This window comes from Narcine bancroftii, chromosome 2 (assembly GCF_036971445.1).
Source record: "Narcine bancroftii isolate sNarBan1 chromosome 2, sNarBan1.hap1, whole genome shotgun sequence".
NCBI lineage: Eukaryota > Metazoa > Chordata > Chondrichthyes > Torpediniformes > Narcinidae > Narcine > Narcine bancroftii.
Window position 1 is genome coordinate 354103783 of NC_091470.1, and position 20085 is coordinate 354123867.

At 40.9% G+C, this 20085-nt stretch overlaps 1 protein-coding gene across 5 annotated transcripts in view; it reads right to left on the reverse strand.

Annotated features, from left to right (window-relative positions):
- The window catches only part of lama1 (laminin, alpha 1), a 336199-nt gene that overhangs the window by 171176 nt on the left and 144938 nt on the right, over positions 1-20085 (reverse strand). For all 5 annotated transcript variants that reach the window (XM_069922348.1, XM_069922349.1, XM_069922347.1 and 2 more), the window contains 7 exons: positions 19870-20031; positions 16317-16418; positions 9018-9229; positions 7130-7241; positions 5180-5290; positions 3634-3761; positions 1989-2075 (listed from right to left, as the gene is read on the reverse strand). In XM_069922348.1, the coding sequence (XP_069778449.1) occupies positions 1989-2075; positions 3634-3761; positions 5180-5290; positions 7130-7241; positions 9018-9229; positions 16317-16418; positions 19870-20031 (914 nt within the window). The remainder of the gene's footprint in view (positions 1-1988; positions 2076-3633; positions 3762-5179; positions 5291-7129; positions 7242-9017; positions 9230-16316; positions 16419-19869; positions 20032-20085) is intronic.

The window sequence follows — 20085 nt, forward strand, 5'->3', positions numbered from 1 at the left end:
ACTTCATCACCTTCTCACTTGATGCCCACATTCCATTTTCCATCATTTGCAAAGATTTGTCAATCACAACTTTCAGACTCAGCAACTGGAAATCCAAACTCCTCTGTGGTAGACAATTCCAAAAAAAAATCATCACAACTATCTGTCTCTTCGTCTCAGTCCTAAAGGGCTAAACTTTTACCCTGAGACTCTCCCCTTTGGTATTAGATTTGTCAGCACGAGAAAACACCGACTTTGATAATCCTTCTCAGAACCTTGAAAGCCTTTCATTCTTATGAACCTCAGTGACGACAGGTTAATCTTATTCAATCTTTCTTCAGAGGCTAACACCCTCATTCTTGTAATCAGTGCAGTGATTCTGCAGAGTACTGATTTCAGGTCAAGCATTTCCTTCTGCAGGTACAAAGAGCAAGTCTGCACGAGGTCCCAGTGAACCACTGTATAATCTCTGCGTACTCCCGCTCATTATAATAAACGTTAGTGATCTCGTTTGCTCTTTGCTTGCTTCCTCTGCTCATTTATTTTCTGTATCATGTGAACCAGGATAACCTTTGTGCACAGACACACAAATTGCTTGTTGTTTTAAAAACAACATCAAAGACCCTCACCACCCAGCACATGCTCAATTCTCGCTGCTGCCATCAAGAGGTCTAGGTGCCACAAGACGCGCACCACCAGTTCAGAAACAGCTGCTACCCCTCCACCATCAGACTCCTCAACGACAAACTCAATCAGAGACCTATTTAAGGTCTCTTACTTGTGCACTTTATTGATTTTCTTTTGTTCTCTTTGTATTGTACAGTAGTTTGTTTACATTCATTATCTGTATTCAGTTCTTTGTTTACATGTTTTATTCTGTGTATAGTTGATTTTTGCACTGCCAATTAGTGGTAATTCTGCCGCGCCCACAGGAAAAAGGAATCTCAGGGTTGTATGTGATGTCATATATCTGAAATGGGAATAAGGAGAAAGAGCTTTCAACTAAAAACAAGGCTGAATCAAAACAAAATGACTGTATTTACTCTTTGCGGTGAAGATGCTGGGTAGTGACTCTGGATGAAGACCCCACATCACTCCACATAAATTCTAGTCACTGGTTCAGCTTGAACCAGCTCCTCACAAAATTGCCGGAACTACTTTGGCAGTCAGTTCAGCCCCGCCTCCCATCTTGGCCAGCTGTCAAGGATGCCAAAACTTTGAGAACAAATTTTTTTTTTGGACAAATATTCCAAACTTCTAATGAAAACTAACATACAATTTTTTTAAAAATGGGAAAAAAGTTTCAAAATTGAAAGATTTTTTTAAATAAAAGTTAAAAAAAACTAAAAAATGTAAAATTGACCTCCAAAGAAAAAAGCAAACACACCTGACATTAACTTTCAGCCTCACAATTCAGCAGACTCCCTTCTGTAAGGGTTGGGAATCTTCTGCATCCTGTTTTCTGTTGGACTCCAATGTTAAATTCTAGAATTTCATATTCATAGACACATGTGCGGAATTCCAGAATGCGGTGGAACTTACGTGAGAAATGGCAGTGATTACAAATGTAACTACAGTAATTCCCTCCAAATTCAATCCATTTCTGTTTTTTTTTGCATTTTTCCCACCTACTAAAGTGCATTAGGTCATAACGTTCCAAATTATGCTCCATCTGCTACTTACTTGCCCCTTGCTTGCCCTTTCTTTATCTCTTTACAAATGGTTCATTAACCCATCAAGTTAAAGTTCAAGTTTATTATCGTCTGACTGTACATCTACAACCAGCGTTTCTTCGGACTACAGAGCACTCACATACACACCACAATGCACAGCATGTAATAATCATTCATGTACATAGAGATATAATATAAATATTTTGGAATAATTTACTCAGTTTACTCAGCATAGTGTTCATCAATCTCACAGCCTGCGGGAAGAAGCTATTTTCCAAACTGGCAGTCCTGATTTTGATGCCCCTTAAAATCACTTTGCCACCATTCCTATCCTACCTGTCACATCTGGATCCTGTGTAGCCTGGCCGGCATTGGTCACAGATGAGTTCTCCTGTTTCGTTTAAGAAGCAAGTGGGACTGAAGCTAGAGAAACAAAGAACATCTTGAGACTTGCTACAGGTATGAAAACATCAGAAAATCCACAACATGGTTTCAAGTAATTAAAAATTACAGTTGCTGAGAAACCGAATGGTAAAACAGCTTTTCACCTTCTGGAGAGGAGTTTGATTTGTGTCCAGTGTCAACTGATGTAAAGTGTTAGGTAGAAGGTTCCTTTGTAAAAGGGGTTTAAATTCTCTTAAATCAATGGGAGCCACGGTAAGTGAAGATGTTAGCACCAGCGACCTTGGTTCTCAGCCGGCGTTGCCTGCAAGGAGTTTGTACATTCTCCCCATGACCTCCGGCAGGTCGATTCGGTTCCCCCCCACGTTCCAAAGACGTTCCGGGTTAGTGAGTTAATTGGCCACGTGGGTGTATTTGGGCAGAAGAGGTTCATGGCTGACATGGCCCGTTACCATGCTGTATCTCAAAATGTAATGTATAAAAATGTGTAAAAAACTGAAGCTCATCCTTGGACCGTCCTAGTACGGCACTAAGTTGCCCATCTACTTCAAGTAGAGCAGGAAATAAAACAGCATATCCATGGGTGCTCTTAGCAGGTTTAATATCAGGCACACTGTAGATGAAGCAGATGAAAGCTGGTACCTCTCTGGTGTACACCAAGTACCTAAAATGGAGAAGTGCCCATTTCCCAGTTGAAGTCGTCATCATTATGTTTTTTTTCATTTGTGATACAGAAGGTTCAATATGGTGATGAGAGTGTGAGCTGCATTCCCCCAAAGGAAAAGCATATTCTGTCTCTGTCCATAACCATATAACCATATACAGCACAGAACAGGCCAGTTTGGCCCTACTAGTCCATGCCGGAACAAATCCCCACCCTCCTAGTCCAACTGACCAATATAACTAACTAATCGTTCATTCAGAAAAATTTCACCAGGACCTGCGGTGTTCAATCGGGTGTGTTTTTCACTGTGGTGAATCACTGAAAGCAGGATAATGGATACTTATTCATCTCAGGATAATGGATTCTTATTAAGATGGTACATCGAATCATTAAACAGAAACTTTTACAGCTACCTCATAAAATTGTTAACTGTAAATTGCTGATGTGAAATGAAAAAGCTGCTACTTTTCAGAAATGGACATATTTATTGCCATGATCATTATGAATTTCCTCGTATCTTTAGGTTCTAGTTCAAGTTCCACTTTAGGAACTCAAAGACCTGGCTGGATGACTCTACCTTGCATTACTACTGCGTTGTTAGAGGCATCCCCTCTCGATTACTTTTCGCTGAGGTCCAATGACAGATCCCAAGATCAGAGGACTGATCCTTGCTGTCCTAACCTATTTTTAATTCTTTGTCGGCTTTTGGGTCCTTACCACAATGTTATATGTGAAGTCTCGCTGTTCACAACATAACTAACCAGCCAGTACAAGATACATCCACCATATTGAATTAAACTAGTCTATAGAAGTTTGTGGTTCGACAGAAGTTGACGCTTTAGGCCATCCAGAGGTTGTGCATAGCACTGGAGAAACATTTTAAGTGCACTTGCTTTAAAGAGAAAATAGACTTACTTGTTTGAGGGAAGACTCAATGGGCAGGCACAAGGTTTGCAATCTTCAGCAGTACCTCTGCTAGGTTCACCATATAAACCCAAGGAGCACTGCTCACAGTTTGGTCCAGTTGTGTTATGCCGGCAGTCCTGGAAAGGATTGATGCAATTCAGTAAAAACACAGTGAGCGAGGAAACAAAACATCTGATGGTGATTATATAGTCTTCTTCCTTTGGATTCAAACATAATAACTCTTCATAACTTTTTAAATAATGGGTCTGATCATCCATTGCACTGACTGTGCTGGTTATGGCTCCTACACCATAATGTTTACGTGGTTCATGAAGATGGCTCAGGAGCACCTCCTTCCTTGGACCTGCCGCCACTACTTCTCCCAGAAGCTCATTCCACACAGCCACCACTCTCTGAGTGAAGAAGATCCCCCTCATATTACTTCTAAACTTTTTCCCCTTAACTCACAACGCCATGACAAGGCTGACACAAAGAGGGAAGCTGTTGTGGGTGTATCTTTCAAAGGGAGACGACACCTTGGGATAACAAGGAGCTGTCTCACCACAGGCAGACTGATGCAATCATGGAACGACTTTGACCTAGTCACGATCTGCCTACAAGCTCATCAACTGGAAACATTTGAGAATGCTTGTAAACATCAATGACGTTCATTTAATAAAACAAGGGGCTGGTTAAACTTTTTTTAAAAAGTTAAAAAATAAAATTACTGAATTTTCTTTGCTTTTCTAACACACACAGGCACACACCTCTAATTCAATGAAGAGAGATCCTTCCATTTCCTTTCCTCGCTGCAGCTCGCTCCCATAGAATGGAGGCTACTGTGTTTCCGCTCCGTAAATGGTTATATGGTTATATGGTTCCTGCACCAGCTTACTCAGTGAGAAGCATTCCCAGCCTGAGACCAGTGAAGCCTGTGGAAATTTGCCCTGCCTCACTGAGCTTCATCAATGCCGCAACAAGACAAGATGGCCTCTTGAAGGATGCTACTACTTAGGGCCTTCTCTGTGTGGGAAACTGGAATATTTGGAGAATAATGCAGGTAAGTCCCAACGCTAGTGTTGGTAAGGGGATGGAAGTTCCAGACACTGCAATTCATAGAGAAAGCTAAATTAAACCAAAATGTTAGGGGCAACCTCTAGTATAAGATGTAGGAGCAGAGTTAGACCATTCAATCCCTCAATTTGGATCATGGCTGATGTATTTTTCCTCTCAACATTCTCCTGACAACCTTTGACAGACACCCTGACTAATCAAGAACCTGTCAACCTCTGCTTTAATTATACCCAAATGACTTGGCCTCCACAACCGTCTCTGGCAACAAATTCCTAAGACGCAGAGTTCGATTCTAAATCTAAAGTTCAGTCCTTTACAAATTGAACCACATGCGTGAACAATGCAACAAAAAAACAGGGACAATGTTGTTGTAATTATATATTGAAAATAAATGTGAAAATACAAAAAAAAATCTGGTTTTAAGATTCAGCTGGCATCTGGCTGATCGTACTTAAGATAATTTTCATTACCAAGAACTTACCAAGCAAGTGCCATTAGTGTCACATTCTGTAGCATGGCCATTACACTCACACTGCTGACAGATGCCGCCAAATAATATTCCATCAACGTGATAAAAGCCTGGGATGCAAGACTGTTGGAAACAATAAATGAGTGCATAGAACCACACAGCAGAGTGCAGCTGACATGTCTTAGAAGTTCCACTATCCAAATTAATAGCTAATAAAAAAACAAATGATATTTTACAAATAATTAGGCAATATTACACTGGTTGACAGAAAAAAAAACTGCCATTGGCACCATACCAGGTATAATTACTGAAATCTTGTCCAGTTCAGGAAAAGTGCAAGATAGCAAGGAGGAGGCTTATCAAATGTATTGTATAAACAAGTTTAAACTTGTCACAAAATAAATTAGTCCCATCAGAAGGGTTTGTCTACGAGCAGGCTAACAAGACATCTCTAACATTCATACAGTCGTGTAAAGAGCAGAATTTACAGAGAATTACAATAGCCCTGACAAGGGCAGCACGAGAGCACTGTTACGAGATTCAATCAGGAACCTGATGCCTGCCGAGAAGAAACTGTCTTTAAGGCTGTTGGTATGTGCTTTCACCCTCTTGGGAGAAGGAAGTGTGTAAGGGATTGCCTTTTCTCGGCAGCGGGCCATATAGATGGAGGGGAGGGAAGTTTGCACGATGTTCTGAATTTAAGATCAGCAGTTCCGTGAAAATCCTGGGGGGTGGGGGGGGGGGGGTTGGTTCTGGAGGGTGTAGTAAAGTGCAGTGTTACATGACACAACTTTCACGAGTTGCATTTTGCAAGCATCAGTTCCCCACCGAAACCTGGCGGCCAATTTACACGTCAATAATCCTGTCTGTGAGTTCAATTTTCAGCAAAATCCAGCTCACTGGAATTATGCAAATAGTGTACCAGGATGCAATCAGTGAGCACAGATACAAGCATGACAGAATTAAAATATGTAGGTGGGATGTATCAAATCTGAACAAACTAATGAAGCTTAACATCTGCTTGTAATTTATAAAACGTAAAAGAAACAAACTGTGAAAGCCCTTTGCTATAATAACAAAGGCAAACAAGTTCAAGGCTAGGATTAGAATCTCAAAGTGAGGAGCATGGTGTGAATGAATTTTCATCTGGGTACTATTTGGATATCACGTGGTTCAACGTAGGTGGCACAGAAAGCCAAATGAATCATCGAGTTCTTGCATGAAATAGCATAGATGAGGCTATTCATCCCATCAAATCTGTGTGAGCCCTTCGGTTCTCCAATCTCTATCACCCCTTTGACCTTTTCCCATCACCCTCTAATCTTTTACTTTTGCAGTATTTATATAATTCCTTTTCAAAAATTTGAACTGGAGGATATTGTATTCTCAGGCAGAAACTCCAGAGTTAGAGACAGTTTCCCTCAACATCAAACATCAGTAAATGGGAGAAAGGAAACCTTGAAGAGTACAGGATAAAAACAGAAAATACCGAACCCTGTCTACCATTTTATTAGTTTAGCTGTCTACTGGGGAAGGGAGGGCATCGCTGGACAACTGAAGACCGGGGTCAGGGATTCTGAAATTTGTGCAAGTTGAAAAGCTATCAGAAACGGTTAACACCATGCTATTACAGCGCCAACAACCCGAGAGTTTGCATGTTCCCCCCATGACTGCATGGGTTTCCTCCGAGTGTTCCAGTTTCATCCCGGACTTCAAAACATATGGGGATTGTAGGTAATTGGGGTATTTGGGCAGCACGAGCTGGAAGGGTCTGTCACCATGCTGCATGTCTCTTTCTTCTTTGGCTTGGCTTCGCGGACGAAGATTTATGGAGGGGGTAAAGACAAACAATAAATGTTAAAAAGTATAATGGCAGCTGCTCATCTGATTCCCTCTCCCCCATGGTGAGAGCTTTGATTTTAAAGATATACCAGTAATTAAAGGATGAGTTTTCAGCGTTACCTCACAGGAAATGCCAGAGTAGCCCAGAGGACATTCACAGTGTTCAACATCCACTGCAGGAAGAATGTCGATGGCATTTGGGTTTGCTACATCCAAGGTGACAGAACTCAACCTGAAATTACAAAGACGTGCACAATTCGCACAATTAAACCACTTCAAACAGCGTGAGGGGGACGCACGATGAGCATCTGTATGCATCTTGCGGAAATCAGATCAGTTAACCGTGAGTTTTACCAAAGTACAACCCCTGGTATTCAGCACCTATGGGGATTGGTAGGTGCCAGATAATGTATTTTCGAGACTCACTCTTACAATGCCTAATACACCTGCATTAAGAATAAGACAGTTCAAAAGATTATACTGATCTTACACTGAACAAACTTCACTTCCATGAAAAAAAATCCTTAAAGCTTTTCACTTTATTTTTAGTCACATTCTTTGAAAATATTTAACTGTCACTGCATCTGCAGGTTCCTCCCCCTCCACGGAGCCACCCAGAAGATAAGCAATAACATAATAGATAAGTAACCCCGCCCGCCACACCCCCACCCCAAATTTACAGATAAAGCCTCTGATCAGGGGTGACTCTTACTCAGCAGGGATAAAGAGTCATTTTAAGAGAGTCATCCCAACGGCGAATGGCATCAGCCAGCTCTTCATCCCGGGCAAAACATCATTGCTTTTTCACACAACTTTTATTCAAATAGCTGCTACGAGCAGAGCACTCCACTGGCTGAAAATATGTTCCCATCTTCACCAAATGTCTATATGTTACTTCAGAGAGCATTTACTTTTACAATTTTAAATTTACTTGTTTTTACCTATTATTTAATTCTTATTTATTTTTTTTAAATTATTTCCCCGATTTTTTTGCGGGTTGTTTGAGGCTGCCGGATGTTTCAATTCCAGATACCAGAGGTTTTACTGTACCTGTAGTTAGATTTTTTTTAAAGCCAATAACAGAACAGCAGCCATAACCATTTCCTAGAATAGTATAACTGTCAAACTTTATTTAATTGAACTGAGTTTCACAACCCTTCACAGTGGGATTTGAACCCTTGACCTCTGGAGTTCTGGTTAACTACTGCAACCAGCATATTATACTGGAGTCAGCCTTGACAGTCTGAAATAAAGTTGTCACTGTTTTAGAAAACTGATCTGAAGTTCACACTTCCCCAGAACAGTAACAGTTTACTCAGTAATAAATAACCTCTGAAAAGATTTTTCTCCGATTTTGGTATTGATTGAACCACTATTTCAACAGAACACACTTGGGTTTAAAAAAAATGACAAAATTCAAAATGCTGAAATTATTTTTTAAGTAATCTGTGTCCAGGCAAGTTATTAGTATACAGGGGGGGAAAAAAAGCAGTTAAAATATTCATGGAATAAGGTTTGCTGGTAGTTTTCTATTAAGTAAATCGTAAAACAGTCTAATCTGAGTTAGTACACTTCTTATCCATTGCATCACACCTTATTGAAAATGTATTATAGAAGGCCATTCTGCCCATCATGTCGGTGCCAAATAAATTCAGCCCACTTTGTTCCTCACTCCATTTAGTTGCTGTAAAACATTGCAGCTTCAGATTTATTACTGTTTCAGATCACATCACTTTTTTAACATGCCCCTAATATCAGAGAAAAAAAACTAGTTGGTTTATTAAGGCCATTCTCAATTTGAACTCCACAAGGTGCACCCCAGATTTTAAATCTTTAATTTCTGCTGGTCATATATTCTTACTGTGGAACATCAAGAGTGCTGCAAATGCACACTGGGAGGGGGCGAGCAGCTCTCCCTCCAACAAAATACATCAGAGGGCAATCCTCGAAAGTGCGAATAACTCTCAAATGACTTTTGACACATTTATCGTTGGATGCCGACGCTCACCTGTACTGGACTTCTCTGATGACGTTGTACTTGGCCCAGACCTGCAGACGTGTTACATTTGCTAGAACGGTCAATAGTCGATCTCGGTCTATTCCATTATTTGTGTTGAGGTCAACAAAGTTCTCAGGCAGTAACTGAAGTGCAAGCGATTGTTTATCGTAAGGCTGGGGTAACAAGCCACCAGGCCCTGTCCTGAGTGCTCGACCGTTGCCCTGAGTAACCAAAACATAACATTGTCAGCTTCAGGGCTCTGTAGAATTGGAAGTTTATTCAGAACAAAGATTAGATTAAATGAATAATTACACAATATATAAATAAATTGAATTGTGTAGTGCAACGTTATTGTTGGAGATGCAGTTTAATTTCAATGAGAAATCAAATGTAAAGAAAAAATGTGGGAATTAGCTCACAAGCCACACCAAGTTTATAATTTTCCCTTAGTGTGCCTGGTGCACCAAGCACAGAAAAGCCCGACACAGTGCTATCCTGTCATGACCCACGCCTATGATTTTTGCCCACCCATGCATTACCAGGGCACATGGTGGGTCACTTAAACAGACACAGACATAAATGTTCTCTGTCTGAAGACATTTATCTTAATCAGAAGGATGCTGGTGTGGTCTTTCCTATCACTACTGTCATATAGTGCAGTGCTATTACAACACCAGGAACCCGGGTTCAAATCCGACGCTGTCCGTAAGAAGCTCGTATGTTCTCCATGTGTCTGTGTGGGTTTTCCCCAGGTGCTCCAGTTTTCCCCCAACCTTCAAAACGTACGGGGTTGTAGGTTAATTTGGGCATAATTGAGTGGCACGGATTTAAATTTAATATTTGCAAGTAGATTGGAGTGACGGGTCAAGTGCTGTTTGATCTCTCAAAACAGACTGGGAACTATGCACTGTGAGATTTAAAACAAAATGCTGGAAGTACTCAGGCCAGCATCCGTGGAGTGGGATGATCCAGCACCTCTAATTTTATTTCAGATTTCTATCATCTGCTACTTTTTGATTCGCATCAAGACTCAGCCTGCTTGACGTCCCCACCAGGTGCCACTTGTTTACTCAGTGCTTCTTCTAAGAGTACTGCCTCATTAGCTGAGGGAGGATTGTAGGTGTTAATTCTTGGTCCGGGTTGTTTCTTGTGCCTCAAAACTTCAAGGTGCAGAATCAATGCCGAGGAACCCAGGCCCACCCTCTCCCAAATGTACGTCACCGCGTTGTAAACTCCTGCTAGTGTGACAGGGCATGCCCCAGAATGGAGATGAGTCTGGGGGATTTATTGAGAGGTTGTAGTTCTGCGGGTGTAGCCATGCTGCGCTGTTGTTTGACTAGTCGGTGGGGCAAAGCTCCACTTTTGCCGCAGTCTTCCAAAGTTTGCAAGGGTAATGTCTCAGAATGATGGGACTGCCTTTGTCCTGTTGGAATACAGCCAAGACAATATAATGAAAATAATCTCATCTTGTCTGCAGACAAAATTGCTTTCCTAGTTAATGACAGTGTTGGTAGCTCTTGATAAGATTCTTCTCCTGTAATTATTCTCATTTAACCAACATGCTCCATGTAATCTAATGAAAGGGCTAAATCCAATAAATCACAATAGGAAATAAACTCAATGCAAGCAATTAATCCCAGAGATTACATTACGGCCTTGTAACTGATTGCTGTTTCTTGTACTTTCCTAACTTTGGCTTTTAGTAAGTTTTTGTGTCTTTAAGTTTGATGCAAGTATTTGGTGGTAAGGCGATGTTTACTAAAGAGCACTAATGGTATTTGGCATCAACACAAAGGTTTTTAATGAGATTCACCACATGGGAGTGTTCAAGGATTAAGAAGGTCTTTAGTGTAAATCATTAATTCAATGAATCATAACAGTTCACTTTTAATATATTTCTGTACATTAATTACTATGGAGATCAAAACTGATACATCAATGGTGTTCAATTTCCTTCTTTATTGCTCATGCCTAATTGTGCTTGACAAGTTAGTGGTCACCTTCTGGAAACAGAGCAATCTGATGAAATACTCCCACTGTTCAGCTGAGAGTAACTAGTGAAGCTAAGGAAACAATAGATTTTCAATTCATCTTTGGACCATTGATATAACTTTTTAAATTTAGAAATACAGCATCGTAACAGGGCCTTCCAGCCCACGAGTCAGTGCTGCCCAATTGCACTCTATTCACCTGCAACTCCGGTGCATTTTGAATGATGGGAGGAGACTGGAGCGCCCGGAGGCAGCCCACATGGACATGGGGGGGAAATCGTACAAACTTCTTACAGGCTGTGCTGGATTCGAACCCTGGTCTTAGCACTATAAGAGCATTGCACTAACCGCTAACCATACTGCCGGAACTCGTTGGCGTTTCCATGCTGCCCTCGTCCTTGGCAACCGCATTTGTGGATCTTGTGAATCGAGGCTGCCCGGGCCAGTAACTGCAATGGAGTTTGTCTATGACACATAATGCAGTCACTGTGCATTAGTGATGGAGGGAATCACTAATGTGATCCACTTGAAGGTGCTGAGCTTCACAAGTGTTAGTGCTCCACACATCCGGGCAAGTGGAGAATATTCTATCAGATTCCTGGTTCATGGGCAATAGTTGTTGGGGAGTTAGGAGCTGAGTCAGTTACTGTGAATATCCAGACACTGAATGGTTATTATGGTCAATGGTGATTCCCCACACCTCCAAGATGTTGAGGTGGGATCTCATTGACATTAATGCTGTTGAATGAACGTGGTGTATTGTTGAACTCTTTTGCAGATATTCACATTGCTGATAATTATTTGCCAATGTTAGCTGACACGTCTTTGCCCTGAATCAACTCATGGTAAGAGGCACAGTTGGCATAGTGGTTAGTGCAATGCCTTTACACCGACCGCCATTGATCGGGACTCAGGTTCGAATCCTGCACTCTCTGTAAGGAGTTTGTACATTCTCTCTGTGTCTGCGTGGGTTTTCGCTGGGGACTCTGGTTTTCTCCCACTGTTTGAAACATATGGGGGGTTTAGGTTAATTGGGTGTAAATAAGGGCAGCACAAACTCATGGGCTGAAATGGCCTGTGACTGTGCTGTATGCCTAAATTTACATTTAAACAGCATGGGTGTGTTGCATGTAGAAATGAACATTCTACACTCATCATTTCCGACTTAAAGATGGATGGAAGTCTTTGACAAAGATGATTGGACCACGTAGATCAGTGACTTTCAAACTTCCCCTCTAAACTCACATTTCACCTTAAGCAATCCCTATGCCATCGGTATAGTAAGGGATTGCTTAAGGTGGTATTTGAGTGGAAAGATAAAGGTTTGAAAACCACTGTTTTAATTGTTCCTCATTGACTCGTTATGTGCCCGGTTTCATAACTCCAAAGGAAATGGGCCAATGACAATTTTTCCCAAGCAAAATATTTCAGTAACAATTGGGTCTAGAGCAATGATTCTCAACCTTCCCTTCCCACTCACATCCCACCTTAAGCAATCCCTTACTAATCACAGAGGACTTAAGGCATAGGGATTGCTTAAGGTGGAATGTGAGTTTGGGGACAGTTTGAACTCCATTGACATAGATGTTCCTCCCACAACATTCTGGAGCAGAGATGATCGACTTCCAGAGACCACAACCATTTTTTTTTCGTGCCTGCATCCTCTGAGGATACTTCCCCTTGCTTTGCCTTAATTTAGGCCGCTAACACTCGTCAACAACTTTTTCAAAAGGTTTGCTTCCTGAAAAAGAATTGGGGATTATGATAGAAAACTTCAAACTTGAACACAAAGATAATTTCAGATTTGCTGTATCAAGTAGGAGGTTGGAGAAACATTAAATGAACTTTTATTGATTTTAGCCTTAAGCGTATTATTACAAACTAACAACCCTCTCAATTTTGTTAGGGACTTCTTCTTGTTACCACGAAGAAAGGAACAGCAATGGCAAAAATTTACAAGTCAATGGAAAATTCAAATAATAGATTTTTATTGAACTATAATAATTATGACATTTATTACTTATCTCTAACTCAAACTCTCAATTTAAAGCCCCACTATGTGCATATGTAAATTTTTGTGTATTAAAGCCCAAACTCTGAAACGTCCATTTTAAAACTCCAGCAACATTATGGTCTTGCTTGAAGGTCTTAAATTTTCAGTTCAGAAATAATTATAAAGCATTTTTAATCCTATCCTCAGATCTCTTTCAACCCACGATTCTCTTTATGAGCTGCCTTTCATATATTCTTCAAACAGGAGCTGCCATTTTCTGGGCACAAATGAGAAGTGGTCTTATTTATTTAAAAGCCACTTATGTTGTATCTCCTGTGAATAGGATAATACAAGTCCTGTCTTCTGCAGGAGGTCAAGTTTTCTGTCTTCAGTTTTCTTCCACAATGAGGCTGCACTCGTTTAGTTTCAAAAGAGCAGCCAGAAAGTGGTATCCCTTTTGAAATCCACTTTTCTGTCTTGCCCTTTTATTAGGAGTTACACATAGGCAGCTTTTTCTTCTTCTGAAGGAAATATTGCTGTGATTAATCCTGTCTCAACAGGACAATGAGTTCCCTTAAAATGACCACTTTTGTCTCTCATTTCAATAATATATTTCTGGCAAATTTCTCATGTCACATGGTTACATGACATCATCTGTCCTTGAAGTTCATAATGTCTTCTTCACTTAGGTGCTAAAAGCATCTCAGTCTACTTATGCCTCCGTGATGTCTGCCCACATCGCCATAAAGTGGCGATGCCTTTACATGGGTGCTTTTGAGATAACACTTACTGTTTTCGGTATCTCATCATAAATCCTTTCATCTCTCGGCTCAACTGCAATCGGCAGCCATTCAGTCTTTCAAACTGGCTTCTGTGGTCAATGGTGTTTAAAATGCAAATGTGATTGATGAAACTGAAGCCAGCGACCAGCTGCAAAGAAGCTGGATGTGTGTCCGCTGAAATGCTAACGTGTTGTCTTTGTTTCCCTGACCACCCAAAATTAACTATATCTAGATAAAATATAGTTTCAAAATTAAAATAAGGACTAATATTAACAAAGATCTGTTAGAGTAGACTCGCTACAAATGTAACAGAAAATATCGCAGTTGTTGCCTAAAGAACATGTTCATCAATGTGTGTTCAATCTATAATCAATATCATGCATCTGTAGATGTGAACTGCTTTTATTGCCTGTCTATATCTGTCCTGACTAAGCTTCCCCAGGCCTAAGACAACATGTGTGTAGCACCTGCACTGAGTGCATGCTCAGGCATGCTTGGACTGTCCAAAACAGCTTGCTTTGTGGATAATATCCTGGTAGACTTAAAATATGACAGAAAATCACAAAAATAGGTTATATCTAAAAAAATTACATGATATGAGAACTTTTAGGTGATGTTCATGATCAGCAGCCCAAAATCCATATACACCCAAAAGTGTACACGAAGCAAAATCTTCATGGACAAGTGTATGGAGGAGTTACTCTCTACGTTCATGCAACAATCTCTTTGAAAGTGGATCGTTTGGATGTGAACTTGAAATGGCAGAACTTGCAAGGTTGCATACCCGGATGTGGAAACTGAGATAAAATCACCTGGGCCATGTATGAAGTGAATGGTCAGTCTTTTTACCAGGATGGAAGGTTCAAGAATTAGAGAGCATGGGTTAAAGGTGAGAGGGGAGAGTGCTAAGAAGGACCTGAGGGGCAACTTTCTCACTCAAAGGGTAGTCCATAACTGGAATGAACAGCCAGAGGACAGTGGGAACAGTTACAGTGTTCAAAAGGCATTTGGACAGAAATATCGATCAGAATGGCTTAGAAAGATACAAGAACATAAGAAAAATTGGAGTAGGCCACCTGGCCTGTCCAAACATGAAAATCTATAGACACGGTGGTTGAAGTAATCACACCAAGCTGGAGAAACTCAGCAAGTCGAGCAATGTCCTTTATATAGCAAACGTAAAACTACATAAACTGGTTTCAGGCTTGAGCCCTTCATCAAGGTATTAGCAAGATGTAGGCAACTAATTTGTATCCAGCACCTGGTGTGGGGAGGGGCGGGGGGGGTAGGTGGAGGAGAGCATGTTAGCAGAATTCAGCAAAGTCAATGTCGATGGCATCTGGCTGGAGAGGGCCCAGACGATAAATCAGGCGTTGTTCCTCCAATTTGTGGGTGGTCTTGGTGGGATAATACATAAAGCATGGACAAACATGCGAGTATGGGAGTGTGACACAGAACTGAAATGGTTGACTCCTGGGAGATCTCTGTCACTGGTGCGGACGGAACAAAGGTGCCCAGTGAAGCGATCTCCCAATCCGAGCCCAGAATCTCCAATGTAGAGACAGCCACAGATGGAGCACCAGATGCAGTAAATCAGTCCTGTGGATACACAAATGAAGTATTGACTCATTTGAAAGGACTGTTTGGGGCCCTGGACCATGGTAAGGGAGGAGGTGTGGGCACAAGTGGTCAAATCTGATCCAACATTCAATGTGATCCTGGCTGATCTGACGATAGGCTCATCTTCCCTGCCTTTTCCCCATATTTCCTTTACTATGTAGCAATCTATCCAACCTTGTATTAAATATATTTACTGAGGTCATCTCCACTATTTCATTGGGCAGTGAATTAATTCCGCAGATTCAGCAGCCTCTGGGAAAGGACGTCCCTCTTCACCTCTGTCCTAATTTTAATACACTGAATCTGAAGACAATGCCCCCTCGTTCTCGTCTTGGAAACAACTTATCTACTTCCTTTCATAATTTTTTATGTTCCTACAAGATCCACTCTTATTCTTCATATGGGCCAAATGTAGGCAAATGAGACTAGCCAAACCAGCTGGATGGCACGGTTAGTGTCTTCTTTGGCTTGGCTTCGCGGACGAAGATTTATGGAGGATTTACGGTTAGTGTAGCAGTTAGCAAAACTCTATTACAGCGCCAGCAAATGGAGTTCGAATTCGATGCTGTCTGTAAGGAATTTGTATGTTCTCCCCGTGTCTGCGTGGGTTTCCTCCGGGTGTTGCAGTTTCCTCCCACTCTTCAAAATATTATGGGGGTTATGTGTTAATTGGGGTATTTGGGTGGCATGGGCTCATGCTGCATGTATAAATTTAAGAATTAAAATAAAGTAATTTAAAATTTAAATTGTAAATTTAAATTGAAAACTGGCAACCTAGTTGGACCAAAGGGGCCCATTTTGTATGACTCTGATTCGAAAAGGCTTCAAGGATACACGTCTTCTGTCACCATAAACTCCCATGATTCTTAGTGAGTGTACATACTTCCAGCATCACAGTTTGACAATTGCTTGAGGTCCTTACCTCAATAATTACATTAACGTTGGAAGTCAGCTCATTGCCAACACCTTCTATTGGAAAATCATTCACCAGAGTAAAGTTCAAGTATCCTCCATATGCAGTCAGCTGGAAAGAAAAAGATGTGCATTAACAAGAGCCTTCCAGGGCTTAGAAAATCCCAGAGAATATCGGAACAATGAACAGCACATTTGAATGGAATTCACCATCATAAATTAAGGAAATAGATTATTTGCTAAAAAGAAACCAGAGCCAGATTTGGAAGTCTGACAGAATCCGCTAAACTATTTTTTAAATCAAATCTCACTAATGTTGAGAAACCCTCTCTTTTGACCTTATCCCTCAGCAATGAAGTGGGACTTTTTTCAGATTTATTGTCAGAGTACATACATGACATCACATACAACCCCGAGATTCCTTTATCCTGCAGGCATGGCAGAATTACCATTAAAGTGCAAAAAAAACGCTGTGCACAGAATAAAACATGAAAACAAAGAACTGTAAACAAATAATGAATGTAAACAAACTGACTGTTAATATAGAGAAAACAAAAAGAAAATCAATGACGTGCACAAGTAAGAGTCCTTAAAGAAGTCCCTGATTGAGTTTGTCTTTGGGGAGTCTGGTGGTGAAGGGGTAGCAGGTGTTCCTGAACCTGGTTTTGCGCGTCTTGTGGCATCTTGTGGAGAGAACAGAGCATGTGCTGGGTGGTGTTGGTTTTAACACAAAGAAGGGTACGAGCTGGAAAGAGAACAAAATAAATTGCTAGACTATTATCAGTCAATTCTTATAACTCAAACTTAGGGTTTGAGTTATAAGGAGAGACTGGATAGACTGGGGCTTTTCTCTCTGGAGTGTAGGAAGCTGAGGCGTGCCCTTGTAAGAGGTATAATAAATTATGACCTAACATAGATCAGATGAATAGTCTTTTCTCTAACATACGGGGGTCTAAAACCACAGGAGGTGTTTCAGATGAGACGGGGGGAAGGGGGGGGGAACTTAAAAGAGACCCAAGGGGCAATGTTTTCACAGAGAGGGTCACAAGTAGTAGAGGTGGGTATAATTACAACTTTTAAAAGATATCATAACTGGTACATGATAGGAAAGATTGAGAGGGATATGGTCCAAATGGAACTAGCTCAGAGAGGCAACTTGGCCAGCGTGAACAAGGTGGGATGAAGGGTCAGTTTTTGCACTATACACAGTATTACTATAAAGTCTGGATCACTCACACAAAAGTTAACTTGTAAGTCAAATATGAGAATAAAAATTACGGGTGATGGATTTTGTTGATAAAAGTGTGGTGCCACGGTTTGGAAATTAAGTTATAATACAAGCTGGCTCCGATCTAATTAAATAGTGGACCAACCTTGAGGGATGTAAAGGGTGCTTTATGTCCCATTATTCTAAATGACCCCCTTCAAATATACTAATGATGCAGTTACAGTGAAAAATATTCGTATATTTGTCCTTTCAGTCTTTGTTTCTGCATCCTGCTCCATGCATTGGAATTCATTTAAATTTCTACCAACACTCTTCCCCCATATCTCCCTCTCCATAACTTGTACAACCCTGTCTTAGGTCATTCAGTATAGTAAACACAAGCAGGAGTAGGTCCTTGGTGGCTGCTATCCCATTCAATTAAAAACATACAGAAATGCTGGAGGAACTCAGCCGGTCTTGCGGAGTCTACATGAGGTAAAGATACTGATATTTCAGGCCTGAGGCCTTCATCCTCAAATAACTGCAGTAGAATTCCCATTATCTGGAATTTAATCAACTGGAAACTCAAACAACTAGCAAAAAAAAACAAATAAATAAATTTGCATAAATAAGAATGGGTGGATGGACCCTGCAGGGGATCGCTGAGACTTCGTTGGACACTCTCAGGTTTCCCCTGATGAACTAGTAATACCCCTCATTGTGCACGCATTCTTTTCACTGTTGGCACTTACATGGAGGCAAGTTGGGTTGTCAGCGCAAGGAAGGTTCTGTGAGGCCCTGGCCAGGACACATATGTGGAGGCAAGTTGGGTTGTCAGCGCAAGGAAGGTACGCTGAGGGCCTGACCAGGACACTTGTGTGGAAGGGTGACAGAGCGTCAATACAAGGAAGATGGTAGAGTGCACCTAGGGCCTGATCAAGACACTAGAATTGGAGCTGGCATGATGGGGATAGGATATGGAGGGGGAAGGGAAAGATATCAGCAGTGTTGAGACTTCGCTGTCAAGGTTCAGATTTCAGACCCTTTTTATAAGATTACTTGCTTTTGAGGTAACATTTTTAAATTTTGAGGATTATCCAATATACAGTAGGTAAAAAATACATGTTTAAAATTAATGGGGTTTAATTATGTCAGCTGCTTGGTTAGTGTAACGCTACTGGGGTTCAAATTTAATTATCTGATCAAAGTGAACTTTACATAATTAAAGAAAACAATAATGACTCTTTTTCAAATTACTTTACATTTTGCACTCGTTTGTCTTTTAAACTGTATTCTTAATGAAGGTGCCTTGGTTTGGCTTTGGAAGAGTGAGTCGGAGTCAACCGGAAAATTCTGGCATTCATGATCCCTGTTCGTGCTGGATAATGGGAACTTTACCTCCTAAGGGAGCTGCAAGACTGGCCGAGTTCCTCCAGCATTTCTGTGTGTTTTTACTACAATCACAGCATCTACAGACTTCCATGTTTCTCCACATTCAATTAGCGCGGCTAGTCTGTTTCCTCAGCTTCTTTTTCCACGACCAACCCAATAATTTAATGCACATATAATTCAAAAAACTATCTCTCTCTACATATTCAGTGAATCAGCTTCTGCTTCTCCCGAGTAGGGAATTCCACGAGCCACGACATTCTAGGTGAACAAATTTCCTCTCACCTCAATCCCAAATGGCCAATTTTGAGACTGTAATCCCTGGTTCCAGGTTTGACCTCCAGGGGGAAATATTAACCAGTACCTTCCTCGTCAAGTTTCACTGAGGCCACCTCTCATTTTTCTCCACTTTGCCAATTCTTTCCACAGAGGAATTAATCTGTGAATCTTGACTGCGCGCCCTCCGTCACAGTAAGATCTATGCACAATAATGTAGGGGATGCAGTAAAGGGCTCACTGGGGCCTTTTACAAGTTCATTGAAACCCTGGTGCTGCACACAAATCTAGCAACGAAGGCCAAGATTTGCCTTCCCAATTGTTGGTTGACCTCGTGCGTTAACTTCTGCGTATAAGGGTAAACAAGATACTCTGAAAACAGATTTTCAATCTCTCATCATTTAGCAAATATTCTGCTTTTTTTCTACCCAAGTGGATAACTTCCTAATTTTCCATATGATGAATGATGTTCGATATTTTTACAGGTGAAGCAAATTTATTTGGATGACAAGGCTTAATAAGGTCTTTTTATAAATGGCCATTTCCAGCCTAAAATGGTCTCCAAAATTGTCAATCAATTATTTTTCTTATTATGTAAATGACAGCTCATTGCTCATCATCTCATAGCTTCTCAATGTTTTTAAAATTTCAATTTCAAAATAAAGGAAATGAAAAAAAAACATCCTTTTACCTTATTACCCAAGTATGTCACTGGGGCTGTCCAGTAGTATAGTGGAGGCTGGGACCCTCTAGTCTCAGTCTTGTTGATGCTCATTTGGTTGGGGTCCCAGTAAGGTTGCACCCTCCTGATGTCCTGATGGTCAATCATCTGCCAACCGTTAACATCCATGACCTTTAAGATAACCGTGTCGTTTTATTAATTGCAGGAATTTCTTTTCTTTCATGA